The sequence below is a fragment of the Polyodon spathula genome, chromosome 16, assembly GCF_017654505.1.
Source record: "Polyodon spathula isolate WHYD16114869_AA chromosome 16, ASM1765450v1, whole genome shotgun sequence".
In the NCBI taxonomy this organism is placed as follows: Eukaryota; Metazoa; Chordata; class Actinopteri; order Acipenseriformes; family Polyodontidae; genus Polyodon; species Polyodon spathula.
In genome coordinates, this window is record NC_054549.1 from 21133150 (window position 1) to 21158570 (window position 25421).

Consider the following 25421-nt stretch of genomic DNA (forward strand, 5'->3'; position numbering starts at 1 on the left):
TAAGAGTGAGTGTGTCTGAGTGAGGTGAGTCTGACGTGAGTGAGTAGTGTGTCTGAGTGTGAGTGAGTGTGTCTGAGTGAGTGAGTGTGTCAGTGTGTCTGAGTGAGTGAGTGAGTGAGTGTGAGTGTGTCTGAGTGAGTGTGCGTTGAGTGAGTGTGAGTCAGTGAGTGAGTGTGAGTCTCATGTGCACGACTCGACTCATCGCACACACGACTCACGAGTCACTGATTGAGTCATCACAGACTAGACTCAGCGCATCACACTGGACACAGACGGGATCACTGACTGAGTGAGTCACAGCTGTGTCTACCCCAGTAATGAGTGAGTGAGTGAGTGAGATGTGGGAAAGTCAGTCTGACTGTGAGTGAGGTCACTGGTCGGAGTGACTGAGGTCAGTGTGTTCAGACTGACTGAGTCACAAGACTGTCTCACTGAGTCACCAGAGTTGTCACTTGACTCACTGACAAGACTGTCACTCACTCGACAGTCACAGGTGAGGTGTCTCACTCGCTGAGTAACGTCACAGAAGATGAGTGTCAGTGTGTGTGAGTGAGTGAGTGTGTGTGAGTGTGTCTGAGTGAGTGAGTGAGTGAGTGAGTGTCTGAGTGAGTGAGTGAGTGAGTGTGTGAGTGAGTGAGTGTGTCAGTGTGTCTGACTCTGAGTGAGTGAGTGTCAGTGTGTCTGAGTGAGTGAGTGAGTGAGTGTGTCTGAAGTCACACAGTGTCACTGGAAGTAAGTGCGTGACACAGTCAGTGTGTCTGAGGTGAGTAACAAAGTGACTCAACAGACTCTGAGTGAGTGAGTGTGAGTGGTGAGTGAGTGAACTGACACTCGACTGACTACCAGTAGTGTGACTCACTAACTCCACTCACCGAGTGTCTCACTCAGTGTGTCACACAGACTCAGTCACTGAATCACAATGAGACTCAGTTCACAGGTCCCAACAGACTCAACGACTCACACAGACTCACTCACTCACTAACAGTCACACACAGACTAACTGCCAGTCTCAAGACTCACCACACCCGGATCAGTCCCAGACTCACCACACCAGCAGTCTATTACACTCACACTCACTCACTCACAGGAGTGTGACTAGACTCACTCAACAGAACTCACACAGGACTCACTAACCCACACTCACACAGAACTCACTACACTAGGGGTGCGGTGAGTGAGTGAGTGAGTGTGTGTGTGTGTCTGAGTGAGTGAGTTGCAGTCTGAGTGAGTGAGTGAGTGAGTGTGAGTCACTCCTCAAATCACTAGTAGTGAGTGAGTGTCTGAGTGAGTGTCGTGAGAGTGTGAGTGAGTGAGTGAGTGTGTCTGAGTGAGTGAGTGTGAGTGTGTCTGAGTGAGTGAGTGAGTGTGAGTGTGTCTGAGTGAGTGAGTGAGTCAGTGAGTGAGTGTCAGTGTGTCTGAGTGAGTGAGTGAGTGAGTGTCTGAGTGAGTGAGTGAGTGAGTGAGCTACTGGTGGTACACATGACTGCCCCCGGTTTCGAGTGTCAGTGACTACAGGATCTCAGTGTGTCTGTCAAGAGTGTCATACTCAGCACTCGTGGTCGATCCTTGCTTGTATTTGTGGCCCACTCTTGCTCACGGCACGGATCAGACTTTGGTTACAGATGTACTCACAGAAATCTGAGTGAGTGTCTGAGTGATTGAGTGTGAGTGAGCAACAATTTCACTTCACGCCAAAGCTCACAGAAAAAGAAGAGAACGATAAAGAAGAGAGTGGAAACACTTACAGTTCTCCTGTTTGTCTGCAGGTCCAGGGAGAGCACCAGAGGAGAAAGGAGAGAGGAGAGAGGAATATTACCACAGGCACAGAGACAGGCTGTGCCGTGCCCCACTCCATCACCAGATTCAACATGAAACTCCCAGGAGGCCCAGGCTCTGACCAGGGGCACCAGTGTGTGTGTGTGTGTGTCACAAGGGCAGGGGCTTGCTCCTATTCCTCTTGTGATATTATAACTTTTCTGTTGCAAATGTTTTGTCTGACAAGCCAGCACGGATGCGGTCACACTAATGTGATTTATTAAAAAAAGCAGAAGGGGTGCTAACTGAAATTTTACTGATTTATTCACAAAAAGTCAAAATTGTCAACATGTAAGCGATAGTACAGGATTTAGCATCAATATTTAACTTCGTGAGATGCCTCTAACATTGATTTATAATGGTAGATTGTAACGACTTGTATTGACGCCCTCCTGTGTGTGGATTGCCTCTGCTTGTGTGGAAGCGCCTGCCTGCGGGAAACGAGATCGCTACTATCTATCTATCTATCTATCTATCTATATATTATATATATGTATCAAAGAGTATCTCATAGTGAGTAAGCACAGCATATTTAATAATAATTATTTAATAAAAACTTGAAGAGAGAGAGAGAGAGAGAGAGAGAGAGAGAGAGAGAGAGAGAGAGAGAGAGAGAGAGGCTTGTAAACAGTAAGAATATTCTTTCACTAATGCCAGCTTGATAAGCCCCAGCGTGTCTCGGGCAACACGCTCGAGTGAATTATTAAAGCGGATTGAAATAGCCGCGCCTGCTCAGCGAAGGTTTTTAAACTCTCAAGGAACTGCGTGTTATCTGGCAGTCTGGGCGCAGTGAAAGGTGGGGGCTTGTTTTTGCACAATCAATTCCCACTGTGAGACACCTCTTGCGCTGCTGTTCCCTGTGAACATTTCACGAGTCATTGAATCCCTAATTTCAGAGAGTCGACTCCACGCAGCTTCTCTCTGCTGGTTCTGAAAAAGCCTGTCTTGTGTTTGAACTGTGTCTGGTCCCCTACAGAAAGGGTATCGATCAAGATAATCACAGCTGATAAGCACAGGGGTGTGAAATTGATCGGAGGGCAGAACTGAGGCTCACCCATACAGCTGCTCTCTATGCGCTTCAAGCCTGATCTCTATTATTAGTTGTTGTCTAAATATTCAGGTCTTTCACTCCATCTCATTCGTGTGATTCTGTATGACGCACACATTCACAGTGTTTACAATTCATATCCTAGCCTTTCATGTAACATATTATTATTATTATTATTATTATTTAATTATTATTATTATTATTATTATTATTATTATTATTATTATTACTATGTAACACAATTTTTTGTTCCTGGGTAGTAAGTGTTATTTCCTAATTGCTTATGCCTCAAAAGTATAGAAAATGGCTATTATTCCCCACAAACTTTGCTTTTGTGACCAGGACAGTGATATTTAAAAATATACCTATTTCCAATGAGAAAACGGGCCGAATTTGTGTCTTTTCGTTCACATAAAATCAGAAAAAAAAACAACATATGAATCCAAATTAACATGTATTTATGCTAAAGTAATACAAAAATGACTACAAAAGATTTAGAAGTGAGTAGTTTTTCGAGATTTACGATTATACTGTAAATCACTTTCACGAATCAGCCCCCAAATGTAGTCTCCCATCATGTTCTCGTTATACTGTCCTTGGTAGCGGCGTTCAAAGTCCAGTATATCCTGGTGGAAGCGCTCGCCTTGCTCCTCTGAGTACGCTCCCATGTTCTCCTTGAATTTATCAAGATGAGCATCAAGGATATGGACTTTGAGGGACATCCTACAGCCCATTGTGCCGTAGTTCTTCACCAGAGTCTCAACCAGCTCCACATAGTTTTCGGCCTTGTGATTGCCCAGGAAGCCCCGAACCACTGCGACAAAGCTGTTCCAAGCCGCTTTCTCCTTACTAGTGAGCTTCTTGGGGAATTCATTGCACTCCAGGATCTTCTTTATCTGTGGTCCGACGAAGACACCAGCTTTGACCTTTGCCTCAGACAACTTAGGGAAGAAGTCTTGAAGGTACTTGAAGGCTGCCGACTCCTTATCTAGAGCTCTGACAAATTGTTTCATAAGGCCCAATTTGATGTGCAGTGGTGGCATCAGCACCTTCCGGGGGTCCACCAGTGGCTCCCACTTGACGTTGTTCCTCCCCACAGAGAACTCGGTCCGCTGTGGCCAGTCCCGCCTGTGGTAGTGCGCCTTGGTGTCCCTGCTGTCCCAAAGGCAAAGATAGCAGGGAAACTTGGTAAAACCGCCTTGGAGACCCATCAGGAATGCCACCATTTTGAAGTCTCCTATGACCTCCCAGCCGTACTAATCATACTTCAAGGCGTCCAGCAAGGTCCTGATGCTGTTGTAATCCTCTTTGAGGTGCACCGAGTGAGCCAGGGGAAGAGACGGGTACTTGTTACCATTATGGAGCAGCACGGCTTTGAGGCTCCTGGATGAGCTGTCAATGAAGAGGCGCCACTCATTCTGGTTACAGGCGATTCCGATTGCCTCGAACAGACTGGTCACATTGTGGCAGAAGCAGAGCCCATCTTGACGGGTGAAGAAGCTGGAAAAGGTTGGTGACGCTTCCTCTGATCTGCGACTTGCACACTTTCATCCAACAAGTTCCACTGCTTGAGTCTAGACGTCAAAAGCTCGGCATTGGACTTGGTGAGACCAAGATCTCTAATCAAGTCGTTGAGGTCTTTTTGGTTGGGGTAGTATGGGTTTCTCTCCTCAGCTCCACCTCTGAAATTGTCATCTGGATCTACAACGTCTTCCTCACTCTCTGACTTGCTGCTCTCTTGTAAAGACAGCTGCTCTCTCTCCGGAGGAGTGGGTACGGGGAGCTCACGGCAGTGTGGCACCGGGGCGATGGTTGAAGGAAGGTCCAGATACATAATAGTAGGTGCATTCTTGCCAGTCCGACGTTTGGAAGGGTCCACCATGCAGAAGTAGCAGTTGCTTGAGTGGTCAGTGGGTTCCCGCCAAATTCTTGGGATAGCGAACTTCATGGCTCTCTTTTCCCCTCTGTACCATCCTACAAAAATACATTTATTTCACCCATGACTAATGTGTAAGAGATTCTCGCAACATTTTTCATATATGATATATTTTTTCAATAACATTGAAAATTGTAAAACATTTTAAAATTAAAAACTTTTACAATTTTAAAAATTTTAACAAATTTTATAACATAAAATTCCGAGCAACAATTGTCCATCTTACCTTCCAGAGGTTTTTTTGCAGCGCTCGCAGGTGAAATGAGATGCCCAGGGTTTGTCTTGATCCCCGACAGGCATGCCTGAAATATGCCTTGTAGGCCTCACACATCTTAGCAGATGCTTCCACAGAGTACTTTTTCGCTCTTGTCTTGATAAATTGGCCGCAGACATAGCAAAATACGTCTGCCGGATGCTTGCAGCCTCTTGATGCCATCTCAGAAAAATGCAGATATGTATCCACTTAGGCAGCTGGAACTAAACTGAACTGGTGGGCTTAAGCCCCTGTATTTATACTACTATTTATATTACTGGAAAGTTCTAGAAAGTTCTAGAAAAGTTACTCCAAGTTTACTCAGCACTGAATCTATCTGGAATGTTCTGGAAAATAGGTAAATTTAAAAATATCACTGTCCTGGTCACAAAAGCAAAGTTTGTGGGGAATAATAGCCATTTTCTATACTTTTGAGGCATAAGCAATTAGGAAATAACACTTACTACCCAGGAACAAAAAAAAAAATGGCTTACAAGGTGTTCCATTAATACTATTATAATAAACGAATAAGTAATCCCACGGGGACATAGAGTGCCATAAATTACATCGACGTCACAAAAAATTAACACACATAACTTACACGATACGGGACATCAGACGTGTGCTATTTTTAAATTACATCCTAACGTAACAAAAGATACACATGACTTACACAGCATACGGACATTAAATTCACGTAATACGTAACTAGGCCTCCTCACTATCTTGTAAGGCGATTTGTGATGGTGGTCCACTCTTGAAAGGCGCTATATAAAAAAGCGTCTGTGCGAGCTAGCTAAAAATGTTTACTTGCGTTACAAACGATATGGAGGGCAGAGAAAATAAAAAATGCGCTACTCTCCCAGTCCTTGTTTCGCAAAGCTTGCGCAGGAAAAAGTTCGCGTTACTTTGCCAAGTCGCATGGAACATGTTAGGTTGGACCCAACCCAACCTGTCGTCAGAAGTGCCACTGTGAGTGACTTTCGTATAATGCGCGCAGTCAAGCCTGTCGGACGGAGCACGCTTTGTGAAACGCGTGCCCCCAGGGGATCCTTTCACTGATATATTTTGATGTAAAGGTACTATATATAAATAATAAGTATATTTATTATTATTATTATTATTATTATTATTATTATTACTATTCTTAGCAACTTAAAGAAAGAAAGTAAGAAATTAACACCGGGGGACATAAAAATTCAAAACCAAAATCAATTTGTATAGCCACTTAAACGATCTTAATGCGAGTTTAATCCACGTAATCCCATTTCAAATGGATTTGAAGATGGACTGTGCGGAAATGCCAGGCTAACAGCAGCATTTAAAAACTTACACCTTCGCTGAATCACACGCACACACACACACGCACACTCCATGCTGCAGGAACTGAATGTTAAAACCGGATAAACCCTGCGCCGTAATCCCAGTTTAAATAAAACAGACAGATTAATGAACATGAGCCAGGAATATAGGCGCACAATTCTGAGGGTTTCCTGGATTTCTTTTTTATTCTAAATTTGTTATTAAAATATATTAAAACCGTGCTTTACTGTGGCGCGCACACACACACACACAGAATCGAGGTGAAATCCATCGCAGGTCTGCCACTGGTAATTGATTAGGGGTGTGAGAGCAACACAGACTGAGCGAAACAATGGAATACCACACAGCGCATTGTAGGTAAAAAACTACAGCTCCCAGCATCCCTCACCATTGCCGCGGGTGCAGAGGCATGCTGGGAGCTGTAGTCCTAACTGGGGCTGTACCGATTCACAATACAATAACTACGGCAGTGCAGCTAGAACTGAAGAGCAGCTCCTTAACTCACAGTCAAAGCAACGCAGACTGAGCAAAAAACAAACTGTGACGAGAATCCAGGCAAACAGACGCCAGTAAGATCAAGTCAACTCTCACTAACCGTCAAATCATAATAGCTGCAATAATAAATGTAAATAAAGGGGCTCCCGAGTGGCGCCCCCTATAGTCTGGAGGTCGCCGGTTCGAGTCCAGGCTATTCCACTGCCGACCGAGCACGGGAGTTCCAGGGCTCGTGGCGCTCGGTCGCCTCAAGGGTACCCCACCGGCGCCGGCCACCAATAAATCCGCCGGTCTACACCGGCGCAGAGTGGCGCCACCCATGCGGGGGACATCCAGACCGGCACTGCGGACGCCCGAAACCGGACATTTCGGACGGGTACCTCGACAGGAAGGCTGCGACATAGAGACTCCGCGACTCCAGCCACTCCACTCCAGACGTCGCACCTTTCTTCGCCCGCCGACTGACGTGTGCGAAGCTTCTGTCGTACACAAGCAGGAAGCGGGGGAGGGCCAGTCGCCTTTCTCAGTACTCTGATTTTTATTAACCGATAAAGATTTGACCCTCTTTTTACTTTTTGTTTAAATGATTCAACTACTGATGATTTAATATTATTATTATTATTCTATAATTATTAAACGTCGAGGGTAAGGGAAACCCTTGGCAGGGAGATGTAATATCTATGTTAAGAGAAGAAGTTGGCGTCTAGGGGGGGGCTGGGGGGGGGGGCAGATGGAACTGGGGACGGGGAAGCTGAATCTTTCTCCGTGCTCACTTGCGTCCAATCAGGCTTAGGACGAGTGAAGGGATGGGGGGGGTCCCCCCATACTTATCTGATCCTCTACCCTTCACAGGGTACTCGGGACTACAGAGGGGAAGTGTCAATGTGAGATGCTGTGGGACGAAAAGTGGGCAAGTCTGTCTAACGAGACCCTCAACTTTTACCGTCAGACAGAGATGTTGGGGGAAAATGAGTTCGAGGGGGGGGGGGGGGACGACTGGGTCGACACCCGCGGGGTTACTTTCCCTTCCCCCCCCGCCCACCCCCCCAAGGGGTCCCCAAATTCTGGAAGTGACTGAGCTTCTCGTTGGACAAAGACATCTGTTGTGTCACTCGTCCCTGTTGTGCACCTTTAGGAAAATCCTTGTTATTGTGTCTATACAACATCTATAGATATTTATATCTTTGTATGATAATGTTACACGGGAAATGTTTATTAATGGGGATATATATATATATATATATATGTAATATCTGTGTGTTGTGTGCAACAGACTTTCTACGACTCACATACATAATCTATATTAGAATCTTTATTTTTATATAGCGCCTTTCATAGTGGACCACCATCACAAAGTGCTTTACAAGATACGAGACTAGGGTGTGTGAACTATGCATCAGCTGCAGAGTCACTCACAACAACGTCTCACCCCAAAGACGCAGCACAAGGAGGTTCAGTGACTTGCTCAGGGTCCCACACAGCGATTCAGGGGCTGAGCTGGGATTTGAACCTCCTGCTTACAAGCCTGTTTCTTTAACCGCTGGACCACACTGCCTCCTGATATATCCAGCCAATCTATCAATTAACCTCCCTAATTAAGCCCTGGATCAAACACTCATTCTCTGTCTCGCTGTTTGTGTTTTCAACCTTCCTCCTCCACTCCTCCTCCTCCTCCAAAACGCATCGCCACCCCTGCAACGTTCTCCCACTAGGGGGGATCGGGTGCGGTTCACTTCCCTACCACGGATCCAGCCGAGCTGGCCTTGAAGCTTCTCCGAGAGCCAGGGTGGGACCCCCGGCCAAATCTGTCTTAACAAGTTAATTTCCTTCTCTGCTTTCAGAATCCCTGTCGCCCTGCGCGGCTCCGTCTCGGACGCGAGGGCGCCTCTCTGCGCACCAAGGAGAAAGCACATCTTCCTACTGAAGTCATGAGCATATAATTCCTATTTCTAATCCCAGGGTTTACTCCGAGCAGCCATTGCTCCTGTTCGATGAACGATTACGTTTAAAATTACGATTACAAATTTAGTTCACCTTGTTACTTTGAAGTGAAATGCGGGAGATCTGAGAGCCAGCTAATTCAATATAGTCTAGTGTAGAGAACTCAGTGCTGTACTGGGGATCTGAGAGCAGCTAATTCAATACAGTCTAGTGTAGAGAACTCAGTGCTGTACTGGGGATCTGAGAGCAGCTAATTCAATACAGTCTAGTGTAGAGAACTCAGTGCTGTACTGGGGATCTGAGAGCCAGCTAATTCAATACAGTCTAGTGTAGAGAACTCAGTGCTGTACTGGGGATCTGAGAGCCAGCTAATTCAATACAGTCTAGTGTAGAGAACTCAGTGCTGTACTGGGGATCTGAGAGCAGCTAATTCAATACAGTCTAGTGTAGAGAACTCAGTGCTGTACTGGGGATCTGAGAGCAGCTAATTCAATACAGTCTAGTGTAGAGAACTCAGTGCTGTACTGGGGATCTGAGAGCCAGCTAATTCAATACAGTCTAGTGTAGAGAACTCAGTGCTGTACTGGGGATCTGAGAGCCAGCTAATTCAATACAGTCTAGTGTAGAGAACTCAGTGCTGTACTGGGGTTCAGAGAGCGAGCTAATTCAATATCTATCAATCTATATATCAATTAATCTAACTATCTACAGTATCTACAATATAATTATAAATTGAAGTATATATTGGATATGATTATATATAATTTCATTTTTTGTTTTCTTTATGTGTTTAAGAATTTAACTATCTATCTATCTATCTATCTATCTATTTATCTATCTATCTATCTATCTATCTATCTATCTATCTATCTATACAGCACACAGATAGAAATATACAGACACAGCAGTACTCACAGTCCAGGGGTATTTGAAGGGCAGCCTGGGTCCGACTCACACACAGGACCAGAACCTGCAGCAGAACCAGTGCCCAGATCCGCGGGCCTCCCCCTCCCAGCTCCTTATAATCCTTCATTCTGACAGACACACGCAGATATACACAGATCAGCCGTGTGTATGCAAATGTAGCTCAGAGGAATCGCAATCCTTTCTTTCCTTCCGTCCGCCGTGCTTTGCTCGCTTGGTTTGAGGCAGAGGTCCTCGAGGATCGCGGGGAATGAGGCTCAGTGGTGCAGGCAGGCAGGCAGGGCTCTGTGTGAAGGTGTGGATGTCTCTCTGGGGGGTTTGGGACTCCTTGCTTTCTTGATGGTAGCCGAGGCTTGATGCGCTGAAAAAAAAAAAAAAAAGAAAGAACTCCCCTCCCCACACCCTTTGGGATCTGAGGAAAAGAGAGAGAGAGAGAGAGAGAGAGAGAGGGAGGGAGAGAGAGAGAGTATCGTTAGTCAGTTGCATTTATGTGACATTTGGGATTTCTTGTATGTGTTAATGTATGTGTAATTCGCCCTGACTGAATGCGATCCAGCCCTCTGAAATGCCTTTATAATATACAGCACTAGACTCTGATATTGATGAGATCCAGCCTTCTGAAATTCCTTTATAATATATAACACTAGACCCTGCTATTGATGAGATCCAGCCCTCTGAAATGTCTTTATAATATACAGCACTAGACCCTGATATTGATGAGATCCAGCCCTCTGAAATGTCTTTATAATATACAGCACTAGACCCTGATATTGATGCGATCCAGCCCTCTGAAATGTCTTTATAATATACAGCACTAGACCCTGATATTGATGAGATCCAGCCCTCTGAAATGTCTTTATAATATACAGCACTAGACCCTGATATTGATGAGATCCAGCCCTCTGAAATGTCTTTATAATATACAGCACTAGACCCTGATATTGATGAGATCCAGCCCTCTGAAATGTCTTTATAATATACAGCACTAGACCCTGATATTGATGCGATCCAGCCCTCTGAAATGTCTTTATAATATACAGCACTAGACCCTGATATTGATGCGATCCAGCCCTCTGAAATGTCTTTATAATATACAGCACTAGACCCTGATATTGACGCGATCCAGCCCTCTGAAATGTCTTTATAATATACAGCACTAGACACTGATATTTGGTGCTTTTCTGTATTGTTACACTCTTAGTAACCTGTATTTGGGGGGTTGGTTGGTAAAATGGTCTGTTTTCAACCTGCTTCCACCTGTCTGCAAACTGTGCTGCGTTTTATTGGGCCCTCTAAGGTTAAAGGATCAATACAAAGCAATGGATCAATGAATAAAATCAATAGAAGCCAGCCCTCATTACTCCTCTAGAGACCCGAGAAATAAATATCTGTAGTGCAAGAACACTAAATAAGAGCCTCTCTGTCTGTCTGCCTACCTGTGTGTGTGTGTGTGTCTGTCTGCCTGCATGTATGTCTGTCTCAAACGTGCAGCTACAGACACGTGCAGACAGACAAACGGACACTGTATCACCTAGCCCCCCCCCCCCCCCCCCCCCAACCCCCCCCAGATACGGTAAGGAGAGACCCGAAGTTTATTTGTTTGGGATGGAAAACGTTAGTTTCACAAAACTGCCATTGAGATGGTGTTTAAAAGTGGGGCAGTGAGTACACAGATGCAGCATCCCCATTCGATACTAACCCTTTTAAATATTTAAACTAGCAGGGGGGCTCTGTGTTAACCATGCCTCAGGGTCAGTGTGCATACAGACACAGAGAGAGAGGAACGCGCTCAGAATTCAGCAGCAGCCTGCCTCCCACTCCCCCCTCACACACACACACAGGCCCGCCAGCATTCAAAATGAATTCACAGATTCGAGGGGTCTCACCCTGGACGTGCATCGCAATGACGAAACTCCAAGGACGAGAGCCATAGAGATTGATAGAACACAGGGATCTCTGAAACGATACGGGGACCCCTTTAAAAAAGAGGTGCCCCCCCTCCTCCCCTCCCCTCCTCTCTAACTAGCCTGCAGTCAGTTATATTTCATTTCAAATAGCAAAGCAAAATTATATTCAGAAACATACCGACAGGCAGTTTTCTTTATTCTAGCAGTCTCTCTATCCTCCCTTATCTCCATGTCGACAGATCTGACTTGAAATGAGTTTCAACCTGAGCCACACAGACTCGCACACGCACACACACACACACACAAGCATGGTAAAGCACAGAGAGGTCTGGTAAAGCATAGGGAAGCATTGTAAAGCACAGAGAGGTGTGGTAAAGCATAGGGAAGCATTGTAAAGCACATAGAGGTCGCATAGGGAATCACTGCGTAACATTCGGAGAGGGGGTAAAGCATAGGGAAGCATTGTAAAGCACAGAGAGGTCTGGTAAAGCATAGGGAAGCATTGTAAAGCACAGCGAGGGCTGGTAAAGCACAGGGAAGCATTGTAAAGAAACCATGGTAAACTAACCCACCCTCTCTCCTCTATCTCCCCTCCTCTCTCTCATTCCTTTGAGGTCACTGAAGTCTAACCCACATACCATCTGCTGCTGATACAACAAATGAGTGCAACAGAGAGAGAAAGAAAGTGGAAGAGAGGGGGGGGGGCGGTGAGGGGAAGAGAGAGTGGGAGAGAGGCATGGAGGATAAACTGCTCCCTCCGTCCCTCCCTCCCTCACCCCCTTAAGAGAAAGGGTGTTCCCTCCAGTCCAAACTTGAGGTTACTGAAAATTCATCTCAAAGTTAGATTAGAGGCCAGCTTGCAGTTTCTCAATCTGCCGCTCCTGTTGGAGTGAGAGTGGTGATCCCCTCGGCTCTGCTAATCTAACGAAGGGTTTCGATGCACGCCCCTCCAGACCTAGTTAGCATTGTTGAGGGGAGACTAGAACCCAGCGTCACCGCGTGCAACATGCACTCTAGCAGGACAGCAGAGCTGCACAGGCACCCAGATCTGTGAGCTGATCTCTATCTGCCAGATTTTATAATCTGCTTGACAATGCCAAATTACTGTGCAAATTTATCATGCCTCTCTGTGCTTTACAATGCTTCCCTATGCTTTACCAGACCTCTCTGTGCTTTACAATGCTTCGCTATGCTTTACCCGACCTCTCTGTGTTTTACAATGCTTCCCTATGCTTTACCCGACCTCTCTGTGCTTTACAATGCTTCCCTAAGCTTTGCCAGACCTCTCTGTGCTTTACAATGCTTCCCTAAGCTTTACCAGACCTCTCTGTGCTTTACAATGCTTCCCTATGCTTTACCAGACCTCTCTGTGCTTTACAATGCTTCCCTATGCTTTACCAGACCTCTCTGTGCTTTACAATGCTTCCCTATGCTTTACCAGACCTCTCTGTGCTTTACAATGCTTCCCTATGCTTTACCAGACCTCTCTGTGCTTTACAATGCTTCCCTATGCTTTACCAGCCTCTCTGTGCTTTACAATGCTTCCCTATGCTTTACCAGACCTCTCTGTGCTTTACAATGCTTCCCTATGCTTTACCAGACCTCTCTGTGCTTTACAATGCTTCCCTATGCTTTACCAGACCTCTCTGTGCTTTACAATGCTTCCCTATGCTTTACCAGACCTCTCTGTGCTTTACAATGCTTCCCTATGCTTTACCAGACCTCTCTGTGCTTTACAATGCTTCCCTATGCTTTACCAGACCTCTCTGTGCTTTACAATGCTTCCCTATGCTTTACCAGACCTCTCTGTGCTTTACAATGCTTCCCTATGCTTTACCAGACCTCTCTGTGCTTTACAATGCTTCCCTATGCTTTACCAGACCTCTCTGTGCTTTACAATGCTTCCCTATGCTTTACCAGACCTCTCTGTGCTTTACAATGCTTCCATATGCTTTACCAGACCTCTCTGTGCTTTACAATGCTTCCCTATGCTTTACCAGACCTATCTGTGCTTTACAATGCTTCCCTATGCTTTACCAGACCTCTCTGTGCTTTACAATGCTTCCCTATGCTTTTCCAGACCTCAATGTGCTTTACAATGCTTCCCTATGCTTTACCAGACCTCTCTGTGCTTTACAATGCTTCCCTGTGCTTTACCACTCTGCAGCTTCATGCTTTTTGTGTGCTTTGATGAAGGGGAGGTTTTCTAGGGGGCTCCCTATAAAGATTGTAAGATGTTTCTAATTCAGCGTGTCACTTTGCCTGCGTGGATCTGGTGCTTGATTTCCACACGCTGCAATTAATGCAATTTCCTGATCCTCCCCAAACAAAGACAATCACATTTTATCTGCTTGAGAAGACATTTACAAACCTGAAGCAGCAGCTGAATTTTATATATATATATATTTGCATCCAGTCACTCACTCGGGCAAAACTTGATGCAAAGCACATGAATCATTTAAAAACCTTTTCATACAATGTTTAGATTGCATTATAAATGACAAATAAAATACCCTGCAGATGCTTTTGTAAAATGCTGATTAGTTTATCAGTGTAGGAAAGCACAGAGAAGATAATGAACCAGCCTGTGATCAATGTCTGTCTCTGTGTTTGTGCCTCTGTGTCTGTGTCTCAGTGTGTGTGTGTGCGTCTCGGTGTGTGCGTTGTGTCAGACACAGAGTCGTACCACAGAGTCACACCACACACACGCAGAGGCAACACACCGTTTCAACCCGGGCGGGGACCCACATTAGAACACATCAACGTTGCGTGTTGTGTGTTAATGTTGGTGTACATATCACATAAGAACATAAGAACATAAGAAAGTTTACAAACGAGAGGAGGCCATTCGGCCCATCTTGCTCGTTTGGTTGTTAGTAGCTTATTGATCCCAAAATCTCATCAAGCAGCTTCTTGAAGGATCCCAGGGTGTCAGCTTCAACAACATTACTGGGGAGTTGATTCCAGACCCTCACAATTCTCTGTGTAAAAAAGTGTCTCCTATTTTCTGTTCTGAATGCCCCTTTTTCTAAACTCCATTTGTGACCCCTGGTCCTTGTTTCTTTTTTCAGGCTGAAAAAGTCCCTTGGGTCGACACTGTCAATCCCTTTTAGAATTTTGAATGCTTGAATTAGGTCGCCACGTAGTCTTCTTTGTTCAAGACTGAACAGATTCAATTTTTTTAGCCTGTCTGCATATGACATGCCTTTTAAGCCCGGAATAATTCTGGTCGCTCTTCTTTGCACTCTTTCTAGAGCAGCAATATCTTTTTTATAGCGAGGTGACCAGAACTGAACACAATATTCAAGATGAGGTCTTACTAGTGCATTGTACAGTTTTAACATTACTTCCCTTGATTTAAATTCAACACTTTTCACAATGTATCCGAGCATCTTGTTAGCCTTTTTTATAGCTTCCCCACATTGTCTAGATGAAGACATTTCTGAGTCAACAAAAACTCCTAGGTCTTTTTCATAGATTCCTTCTCCAATTTCAATATCTCCCATATGATATTTATAATGTACATTTTTATTTCCTGCGTGCAGTACCTTACACTTTTCTCTATTAAATGTCATTTGCCATGTGTCTGCCCAGTTCTGAATCTTGTCTAGATCATTTTGAATGACCTTTGCTGCTGCAACAGTGTTTGCCACTCCTCCTACTTTTGTGTCGTCTACAAATTTAACAAGTTTGCTTACTATACCAGAATAGAAATCATTAATGTAGATTAGGAATAGCAGAGGACCTAATACTGATCCCTGTGGTACACCGCTGGTTACCACACTCCATTCTGAGGTTTTTCCTCTAATCAGTACTTTCTGTTTTCTACATGTTAACCACTCCCTAATCCATGTACATGTGTTTCCTTGAATCCCAACTGCGTTCAGTTTGAGAATTAATCTTTTGTGCGGGACTTTGTCAAAAGCTTTCTGGAAATCTAAATAAACCATGTCATATGCTTTGCAATTATCCATTATGGATGTTGCATCCTCAAAAAAATCAAGCAAGTTAGTTAGGCACGATCTCCCTTTCCTAAAACCATGCTGACTGTCTCCCAGTACCCTGTTACCATATAGGTAATTTTCCATTTTGGATCTTATTATAGTTTCCATAAGTTTGCATATAATAGAAGTCAGGCTTACTGGTCTGTAGTTACCTGGTTCAGTTTTGTTTCCCTTTTTGTGGATCGGTATTACGTTTGCAATTTTCCAGTCTGTCGGTACCACCCCTGTGTCAAGAGACTGCTGCATGATCTTGGTTAGCGGTTTGTAAATTACTTCTTTCATTTCTTTGAGTACTACTGGGAGGATCTCATCCGGCCCAGGGGATTTGTTTATTTTAAGAGCTCCTAGTCCCTTTAACACTTCTGCCTCAGTTATGCTAAAGTCATTGGTACACGGGGTATAAACGGGTCTGTATAACACGAGTGTTTAAAATGTATATTTGTATTTAGGCACGAGGATTGCTCAGCACTTCACATGCAGGTAAAATGTAATAATATGCGAGCACGGGGAATTGCACTTTATTAATTCACATGCAGTTGTACCGAGAGTCCAATTGAATGATTGATTAGCAATCGAGTCTCAGTACAGCTGCATAAGTGCAGCATGTTTTCACTCACTCGGGGTTGTGTGCTCGATGAGTGGAGAACGGGATTGGAGACGGAGGTAATAATAATAATAATAATAATAATAATAATAATAATAATAATAATAATAATAATAATAATAATAATAATAATAATAGTTCAAATAGAAGCTCACCGTGTTTGTTTAGTGTTAGTCTGTTTTGTTTCATCTTTGTTTTGGCTACCAGTGCCGTGTCCTGTGTTTTGTTTGTCTTGCAACCTTTTATTTTCTGTCTGTCTGTTCAATATTAAATGCTGAGCTGGACCATTCGCTCAGCTCCACCTCTCTTTGTTTATTTCCTGTTTCTGGTCTGACGTCCCCCACTCCAGCCATCTTTGTGACAGTGTGTGTCTCAGTGTGTGTGTGCAGGTATTACTGTCAATGTGGGGACAAAATTTGAGAAAATGTCCCCACAAAGACAGTAACCCCTGAAGTAAACGACGCTGTGGGAACGTCCCCACTTTGTAAAACACCTTTTTAAGAAGTAAAACTCGACAAAATATTTACTTCTTTGTCAAATTTCTCCCTGTGTGGAGTTTTGTCTTACTGGATCACGCTCGCACGCAGACAGACAGGAAATCTATGCAGCGTATTAATTCAGAAACATCCCATTGTCAGTGACTGGCATGTGAGTGACAGCCGTGTGACACTAATTGCCCTCTCCTGTCTTCCTGAGTAAAGGCTAGACTCTCTCGCTCCCTGTCGCTGAATGTCCACGCTCTGTCAAACCTGCTAGAACCAACACAGTACCACAAGAACACTGCAGTGTCCTCCCATGCTTTCCCTTGGCTACTATTCATTTACCACAGCTTGCCCTGGATCCTCATGTTTAATATGCTTTACCACACCTCTCTGTGCTTTACAATGCTTCCCTATGCTTGGTTTGCCATGCATTTTTGTACTCTAGCCTATACAGTCCTTACCTGCACTTTACCAGGTACAAAATGTATCTAATAAGTGACCTGAGTGCAGGGCTGGTGCCTCCCCACCTCTCCCTCTCTCCTTCTCTCTCTCCCTCTCCTCCTCTCCCTCTCTCCTTCTCTCTCTCTCCCTCTCTCCTTCTCTCTCTCTCCTTCTCTCCGTCTCTCTCTCCCTCTCCCTCTCTCCTCTCCTCTCTCCCTCTCCTCTCCTCTCTCTCTCCTCTCTCTCTCTCTCTCTCTCTCCCTCTCTCCCTCTCTCTCTCTCCCTCTCTCCTCCCTCCCCTCTCTCCCTCTCTCCCTCTCTCCTTCTCTCTCTCCCTCTCCCTCCCCACCTCTCCCTCTCTCCTTCTCTCTCTCCCTCCCCCCCTCTCTCTCTCTCCTTCTCTCTCCCTCTCCACCTCTCCCTCTCTCCTTCTCTCTCTCCCTCCCCACCTCTCCCTCTCTCCCTCTCTCCTTCTGTCTCTCCCTCCCCACCTCTCCTCTCTCTCCTTCTCTCTCTCCCTCTCTCTCTCTCCCCTCCTCTCCCTCTCTCTCTCTCTCTCTCTCTCCCTCCCTCTCTCTCTCTCTCTCCCTCTCTCTCTCCCTCTCCCTCCTCCCTTCTCTCTCCCCTTCTCTCTCTCCTCCTTACAGAGTTTTCAGCAGCGTTGGTGTGTGAATGAGGGATTGTGTGTGCTGGGGGAGGAGGGAGAGCGACAGTTTTTTGTGTGTGTGTGTGTGTGTATATATATATATATATATATATATATCTATATATATATATATATATATATATATATATATATAAAGATTTGTTCTATTATATAACCTTGTTTATTAGTTGAATTTTGTGTTTTTATTGTAAATTCTAGTTTTTTCAAATGTTTCAATAAAGAACCCTTAAAGTCAAAAGTCTCTCCCTCTCCTTCTCTCTTTCATCTTTCTCCCTCTCTCACATCCCCTCGCTCTCTATGAAACCTTAATAATTTAGAGGGATTTTTTTCACCAATAGGGTCGTCAGGGGCAACCAGAACCTCTCATCCAGCTGTTTCCGTGACAACGAGATTGTTTCCTGCCTCCCCTGCTGTGTCAGAACCACAGGTTTTGGATTGTGTTGTATCGCCTGTAGAGTTTTATTTCATCCTCACCTTACATCTACTTTCAGTCGATATTAAAGTTTGCAAAGGTACATTTGCACAGATATTTGGCAGTTTTTCCACCATTGATTATACTCTGCATTTACCAGACCTCTCTGTGCTTTACAATGCTTGCCTATGCTTTACCAGACCTCTCTGTGCTTTACAATGCTTCCCTATGCTTTACCAGACCTCTCTGTGCTTTACAATGCTTCCCTATGCTTTACCAGACCTCTCTGTGCTTTACAATGCTTCCCTATGCTTTACCAGACCTCTCTGTGCTTTACAATGCTTCCCTATGCTTTACCAGACCTCTCTGTGCTTTACAATGCTTCCCTATGCTTTACCAGACCTCTCTGTGCTTTACAATGCTTCCCTATGCTTTACCAGACCTCTCTGTGCTTTACAATGCCTCCCTATGCTTTACCAGACCTCTCTGTGCTTTAAAATGGTTCCCTATGCTTTATCATGCTTTCAGACAAAGAAATACATACACTCAAACACACACACACACACACACACACACACACACACACACACACACATATAATGACTATTTGGTTGAGATAATTTTCTTTGTTTGCTCTCAAACACACACTAAACGCTTCAGTTCCGGGCGAAAATAAAGCAGATGAGCAGTTAATGAGTGTTGTGCTTTAATTAACAGAGTAATTAGCAAGTTGAGATAGACTGAGTGAGAGAGAGAGAGGCAGTGGAGGACAAACTGTCGCCAGCAGCATGAAGCCAGTCGAACCAGCAGCGGACTGGGAGCAAACTGGGAGGAGAGAAGAGCGTGAGACACACACACACTCACAGTGCTGGTGGCAAATGATTCTCAGTGGTGCTTGAAATGTGTCACGCAGAGCAAACAAAAATAACAAGGCTGAAACAGTTACCAATGAGAGCTGAGCCTGGGGCAAGAGAGAGGAGAGGAAAGGAGAGGAGAGGAGAGGGGGAGGGAGATCCAGACTAAGTTCCATGATAATGGATTATAATTTCATCACGAGTTTCTCAAATACTGTTTCATCGGTAGCTTGAAAAGACTCAGTCAGCAGTTTCATTTCTTATCCAAAAATCTCTGGGGAGCAGGCAGTCATGGAAGCATGCATCCTTGAATTTGTAGCGATCACTCTGCACAACTGAGAAGCAGTTGTACTGTCCTCCCTAAGGAGATACCACTGGCCCAATATCTGTAACTAACTAAGTCAGCAAGAGTGACAGACAGCAAAAGCAGGGACGTCAGGGGTGTCAATTTCATGAACAAACGGTTTATTTTTATAGTCAAAAATAACACTATAGCGAAATGAATGCAGTGTCTGGTGGGCCTCCAATAAACCCACACACACACAAACACCACACCAATACAAAACCAACACACCGACAGGCCAAAAAGACAAAGGTGAATGAATAATTATACAGGGAAACCAATTACAAAGACAGTCTTCATGGCAATGGATGATAAATGAAATTTAGGCCAAACAAGTCCAGTGACGCAATGCAATGATCGTTGAAAATGGCGGGTCTGTCGTGTAGTACCGGGTTGAACAGCCGTTTGGAAAATATCAGGAGGACCAGGAACAACATGAAGACAGAACACGCTAACAAAAACAACCCCTAAACAGACCTTGAACAGGAACTAAACTTAAACAAGTAACAGTGTAAACAAAAAAGAAAGGTTTAGACAAAGTACAAGATTAACAAGTTACTCTAGAATTAAGTAATATGCTGTTTATTAAATGGATTCCTCAAGAGAAAAGGGAGTTCCCTCTTGGTCTAGCCAGCCAGCTTTAATACTCTGAGATTGGAGGAATGAGCCAATGGGGTGAGAGGATGAACAGAGGGTGATAGCAAGGAACTATGGGAATTTGAGTTTTAACCTGGCCAGACTACTGACCCTAATAAAAGGGACAGGTGGGTGAAACTTACACCCATTTTATGGAGCAAGTGAATTGCTACAAATTAATGAAATAAATAAATAAGGGAGAGAGGGAGGCAGGAATGGAGAGAGGGAGGCAGGGAGGTAGAAAGAGAGGGAGGAAGGAAGATCTAGCACATACTCGCTGTGCATCAGTGTCCTAGGTGAATGCAGACTGACAGCTGTCTCTGTCAATTTCGTTTGTCACTACCAGGATCTTCATCTGTCTGATGAGCCAAGTGTGTCACAGACAACTCCCACTAACATTCTGACAGCTCTGTGAATCCGACAGACACACACACACACACACACACAAACACACAGAGACACACACAAACACACAGAGACACGCATACACACACAAACACACAGAGACACACACAAACACACAGAGACACGCGCACACACACACACACACACACACAGACACACACAACACACTACACACACACACACACACACTGACACACACACACACACACACACATACACACACACACACACACACACACACACACACACACACACACAGACACACACACACACACACACACACACAGACACACACAGACACACACACACACACACACACACACACACACACACACACACACACACACACACACACACACACACACAACACACACACACACACACACAGACACACACACAGACACACACAGACACACACACACACACACACACACACACACACACACACACACACACACACACACACACACACACCACACTGTCACACACACACACAGTATGTGTGTGGTGTACAGTGTATGTGTAACACTGACACACACACACACTGACACACACACACACACACACAGACACACTGACACACACACACACATTGACACACTGACACACACACACTGACACACTGACACACACACACACACACACACACTGACACACACACTGAGACGCACACACACACACACACACACACACTCAGACATACACACACACACACACACACACACACAGAGCACACACACAAACACACACACACACACACACACACACACACACACACACACACTGACACACACACACACACACACACACACTGACACACACAGACACACACACACACACACAGACACTAGTTAACAAGACTAGAGTGCAATTTAGATAAAAAGAGAGTTCTTTCAGCACTGCACACGTCAGGAAGAAAATGGAACCATGTTATTATTATGAATAATAATAATAATAATAATAATAATAACACGCCCTTGAAGAGTCAGAGTTGACTGGAAATGACTGAGGGCTTTGTTAACAGCTGGCCGGTCGATGTGTCACAACGTGTAAATTGAACACAAGACACAGCGCTGCCGGGGAGCGCACGGCTCGGTCCTTGGGGAGCTCTGGGGCCTGCCTGTCAGACCAGACCAGGGCTCTGAGTTACTCAACTGGGTGTGAGCATTAATGTGCTCAGAAGGACTGGACTGTTTAAATACTGTAGCCACTCGACAGGCTGACTGCAAACAGCAATTGAAGATGGGTTTCGTCTAAAACTCATCAGGATATTCTAATATCACGTTTATATAAGTGGCCCACAGTGTGACAAAGCACAGTGAAAGCATGGTAAAGCATAGGGAAGCATTGTAAAGCACAGAGAAGGATGGTAAAGCATAGGGAAGCATTGTAAAGCACAGAGAGGTCTGGTAAAGCATAGGGAAGCATTGTAAAGCACAGAGAAGGATGGTAAAGCATAGGGAAGCATTGTAAAGCACAGAGAGGTATGGTAAAGCATAGGGAAGCATTGTAAAGCACAGAGAGGTCTGGTAAAGCATAGGGAAGCATTGTAAAGCACTGAGAGGGCTGGTAAAGCATAGGGAAGCATTGTAAAGCACAGAAAGGTCTGGTAAAGCACATGGAAGCATTGTAAAGCACAGAGAGGTCTGGTAAAGCATAGGGAAGCATTGTAAAGCACAGAGAGGTCTGGTAAAGCATAGGGAAGCATTGTAAAGCACAGAGAGGTCTGGTAAAGCATAGGGAAGCATTGTAAAGCACAGAGAGGGCTGGTAAAGCATAGGGAAGCATTGTAAAGCACAGAGAGGTCTGGTAAAGCATAGGGAAGCATTGTAAAGCACAGAGAGGTCTGGTAAAGCATAGGGAAGCATTGTAAAGCACAGAGAGGTGTGGTAAAGCATAGGGAAGCATTGTAAAGCACAGAGAGGTCTGGTAAAGCATAGGAAAGCATTGTAAAGCAGAGAGAGGTCTGGTAACGCATAGGGAAGCATTGTAAAGCACAGAGAGGCCTGGTAAAGCATAGGGAAGCATTGTAAAGCACAGAGAGGTATGGCAAAGCATAGGGAAGCATTGTAAAGCACAGAGAGGTCTGGTAAAGCATAGGGAAGCATTGTAAAGCACAGAGAGGGAGGGGAGTTTGTAGAACAGGGGAGATCCTCGTTGTGTTAGTAAGTACAGCAGTCAGATGTGTGCTGACAAAACAAAATCAAATTGATTAAGAGTCTCAGATCAAGCAGGTGAGTCTCAGGCAACCAAAGAGAGCTCCAGAGCTCTCAAAGCATCTTAGTTCAGTGAAGCAGCTTCCTAGACCACATTGCTGGGGTTCACACAAGGCTGGCTTTGTGTGCACAACCTCTTCTTTAGGGGCTTCAAACGAAACCAAAACCTACGAAAAATCAGCAAAAAACTACAGAAATAAACAAGAGAAGCACAAGGGTTTCTGTTGAAGACGCTGAGAAAGACTTCTAGTGGAAACGCTTGCCGTTGAATTGATGAAGTTTCTTTTAGCATGCATAAGGATTTTTAGGTAAAACTAGAAGGAACTACGTCAAGTAATCTCTAAAATAGAATAATAAAAAAAAAACAATGTAAAAAAGGAACAGCACGTCAAAAAGCATTTCTTTCGTATTTGAAAAACCTCTTGAAGAGTGGTGGTGCTGCTGTCGGGCTGTGCTGCTACAGAAGCACTCTGAGACTGTGGCTCTGCTTGGAATCCAGCGTGACAGGGCCTGTCTGCTGGTGTCATTTCCACAAGAGGCAATGGCACAGACAGCCTGAGAATCCCATCCATCCATTATCTGTAACTGCTTAATCCTTTACAGGATCGCGGTGAGCTGGAGGCCAACCCGGCAGACACAGGGCGCAAGGCAGGACTGGACGGGATGCCAGTCCATCGCAGGGCACCACACACACACACAGGGCAACCTCCCACACTCTTTGCAGTGTGGGAGGAAATGGGAGTACCTGGAGAAAACCCACACACAGACAGGGAGAACAGAGCTGTATAGAGGTCTATAGGAAAGAGAACTCCACTCTCAACACTGCAGAGCTGTACAGAGGTCTATAGGAAAGAGAACTCCACTCTCAACACTGCAGAGCTGTATAGAGGTCTATAGGAAAGAGAACTCCACTCTCAACACTGCAGAGCTGTATAGAGGTCTATAGGAAAGAGAACTCCACTCTCAACACTGCAGAGCTGTATAGAGGTCTATAGGAAAGAGAACTCCACTCTCAACACTGCAGAGCTGTATAGAGGTCTATAGGAAAGAGAACTCCACTCTCAACACTGCAGAGCTGTATAGAGGTCTATAGGAAAGAGAACTCCACTCTCAACACTGCAGAGCTGTATAGAGGTCTATAGGAAAGAGAACTCCACTCTCAACACTGCAGAGCTGTATAGAGGTCTATAGGAAAGAGAACTCCACTCTCAACACTGCAGAGCTGTACAGAGGTCTATAGGAAAGAGAACTCCACTCTCAACACTGCAGAGCTGTATAGAGGTCTATAGGAAAGAGAACTCCACTCTCAACACTGCAGAGCTGTATAGAGGTCTATAGGAAAGAGAACTCCACTCTCAACACTGCAGAGCTGTACAGAGGTCTATAGGAAAGAGAACTCCACTCTCAACACTGCAGAGCTGTATAGAGGTCTATAGGAAAGAGAACTCCACTCTCAACACTGCAGAGCTGTACAGAGGTCTATAGGAAAGAGAACTCCACTCTCAACACTGCAGAGCTGTACAGAGGTCTATAGGAAAGAGAACTCCACTCAACACAGTCTATTATCAGATTCTACCCCCAACAATATAAGAGCGCTAATATTAACCGTAGGTTAGGAGTTTAGTATTTATATCATGTATATATTTTACAGACAGACAGACAGAATCAGCGCTCGGTGTTCCCCTGTAAGCAATGTGAGATACCGTTCCTTAAACTCCTATATTGAATCCCGGAGCTCTGAGCAGAGCCTGTGCTTTTAATGAAACACCTGGGACTGAAGCAATGCTGCATGTCTTAATTAATTAATTAATACTTTTCTAGATGTCATTCAATGCACTGGGGGGGGGGGGAATCTAGAAATATATTTAATGCATAATTTTATACTTCATATGTTCTAGCAATAAATGTGTATGATTTCTATACATTCAGATTAAAGTTCCATTTGAGAATTTGTGCACGCCTTCATAACAGTGAGGGAAAAACACAAAACTAGGCAGGAATGAAGGGCTACTGAATTAGCCCGCGGTCTGTCTCTCAGTCTGCCTGCCTGCCTGTCCGTCTGTCTGCGAGTCTGTCTGTCAGTGTGTCTGTCAGTGTGTCTGTCAGTGTGTCTGTCTGTGTGTCTGTCTGTCTGTCGGTGTGTCTGTGTGTCTGTCTGTGTGTCTGTGTGTCTGTCTCTCTGTTTGTCTGTCTGCCTGCCTGCCTGCCTGCCTGCGAGTCTGTGTGTCTGTGTGTCTGTGTGTCTGTCTGTCTGCGAGTCTGTGTGTCTGCCTGCGAGTCTGTGTGTCTGTGTGTCTGTCTGTCTGTCTGCGAGTCTGTCTGTCTGTCTGCCTGCCTGCGTGCCTGCAAGTCTGTGTGTCTGTGTGTCTGTCTGCGAGTCTGTGTGTCTGTCTGCGAGTGTCTGTGTGTCTGTCTGTCGAGTGGACTGTGTGTCTGTCTGCGACGCTCAGACACTGCCTGTCTGCGTGACTGTCAGACAGACGTTCAGACAGACGTGTCTGTGTGTCTGTCAGGTCGGTCTGTCTGTGTCTGTCTGTCGAGTCGCTGTGTGTCTGTCTGCAAGTATGTCTGTTTTCAGACGAGTCTGTCTGCGAGACTGTGTGTCTGTCTGTCAGGTGTCTGTCAGACACACAGTGCAGTGACGGACAGACAGATGCACTCTTCTGTCTGTGAGTCTGTCTGTCTGTGTGTCTGTCTGTCTGCACTCCCGAGCCC

The 25421-nt window shown here is 45.0% G+C and overlaps 1 protein-coding gene across 1 annotated transcript in view; it reads right to left on the bottom strand.

The window, feature by feature from the left end:
• The window catches only part of LOC121328980 (neural cell adhesion molecule L1-like), a 72911-nt gene that overhangs the window by 37465 nt on the left and 10025 nt on the right, over positions 1–25421 (bottom strand). The window contains exons 2-3 of the mRNA XM_041274139.1: positions 9727–10147; positions 1746–1760 (exon numbers count right to left, since the gene is read on the bottom strand). Coding sequence (XP_041130073.1) covers positions 1746–1760; positions 9727–9844 — 133 coding nt within the window. The 5' untranslated portion in view covers positions 9845–10147. The remainder of the gene's footprint in view (positions 1–1745; positions 1761–9726; positions 10148–25421) is intronic.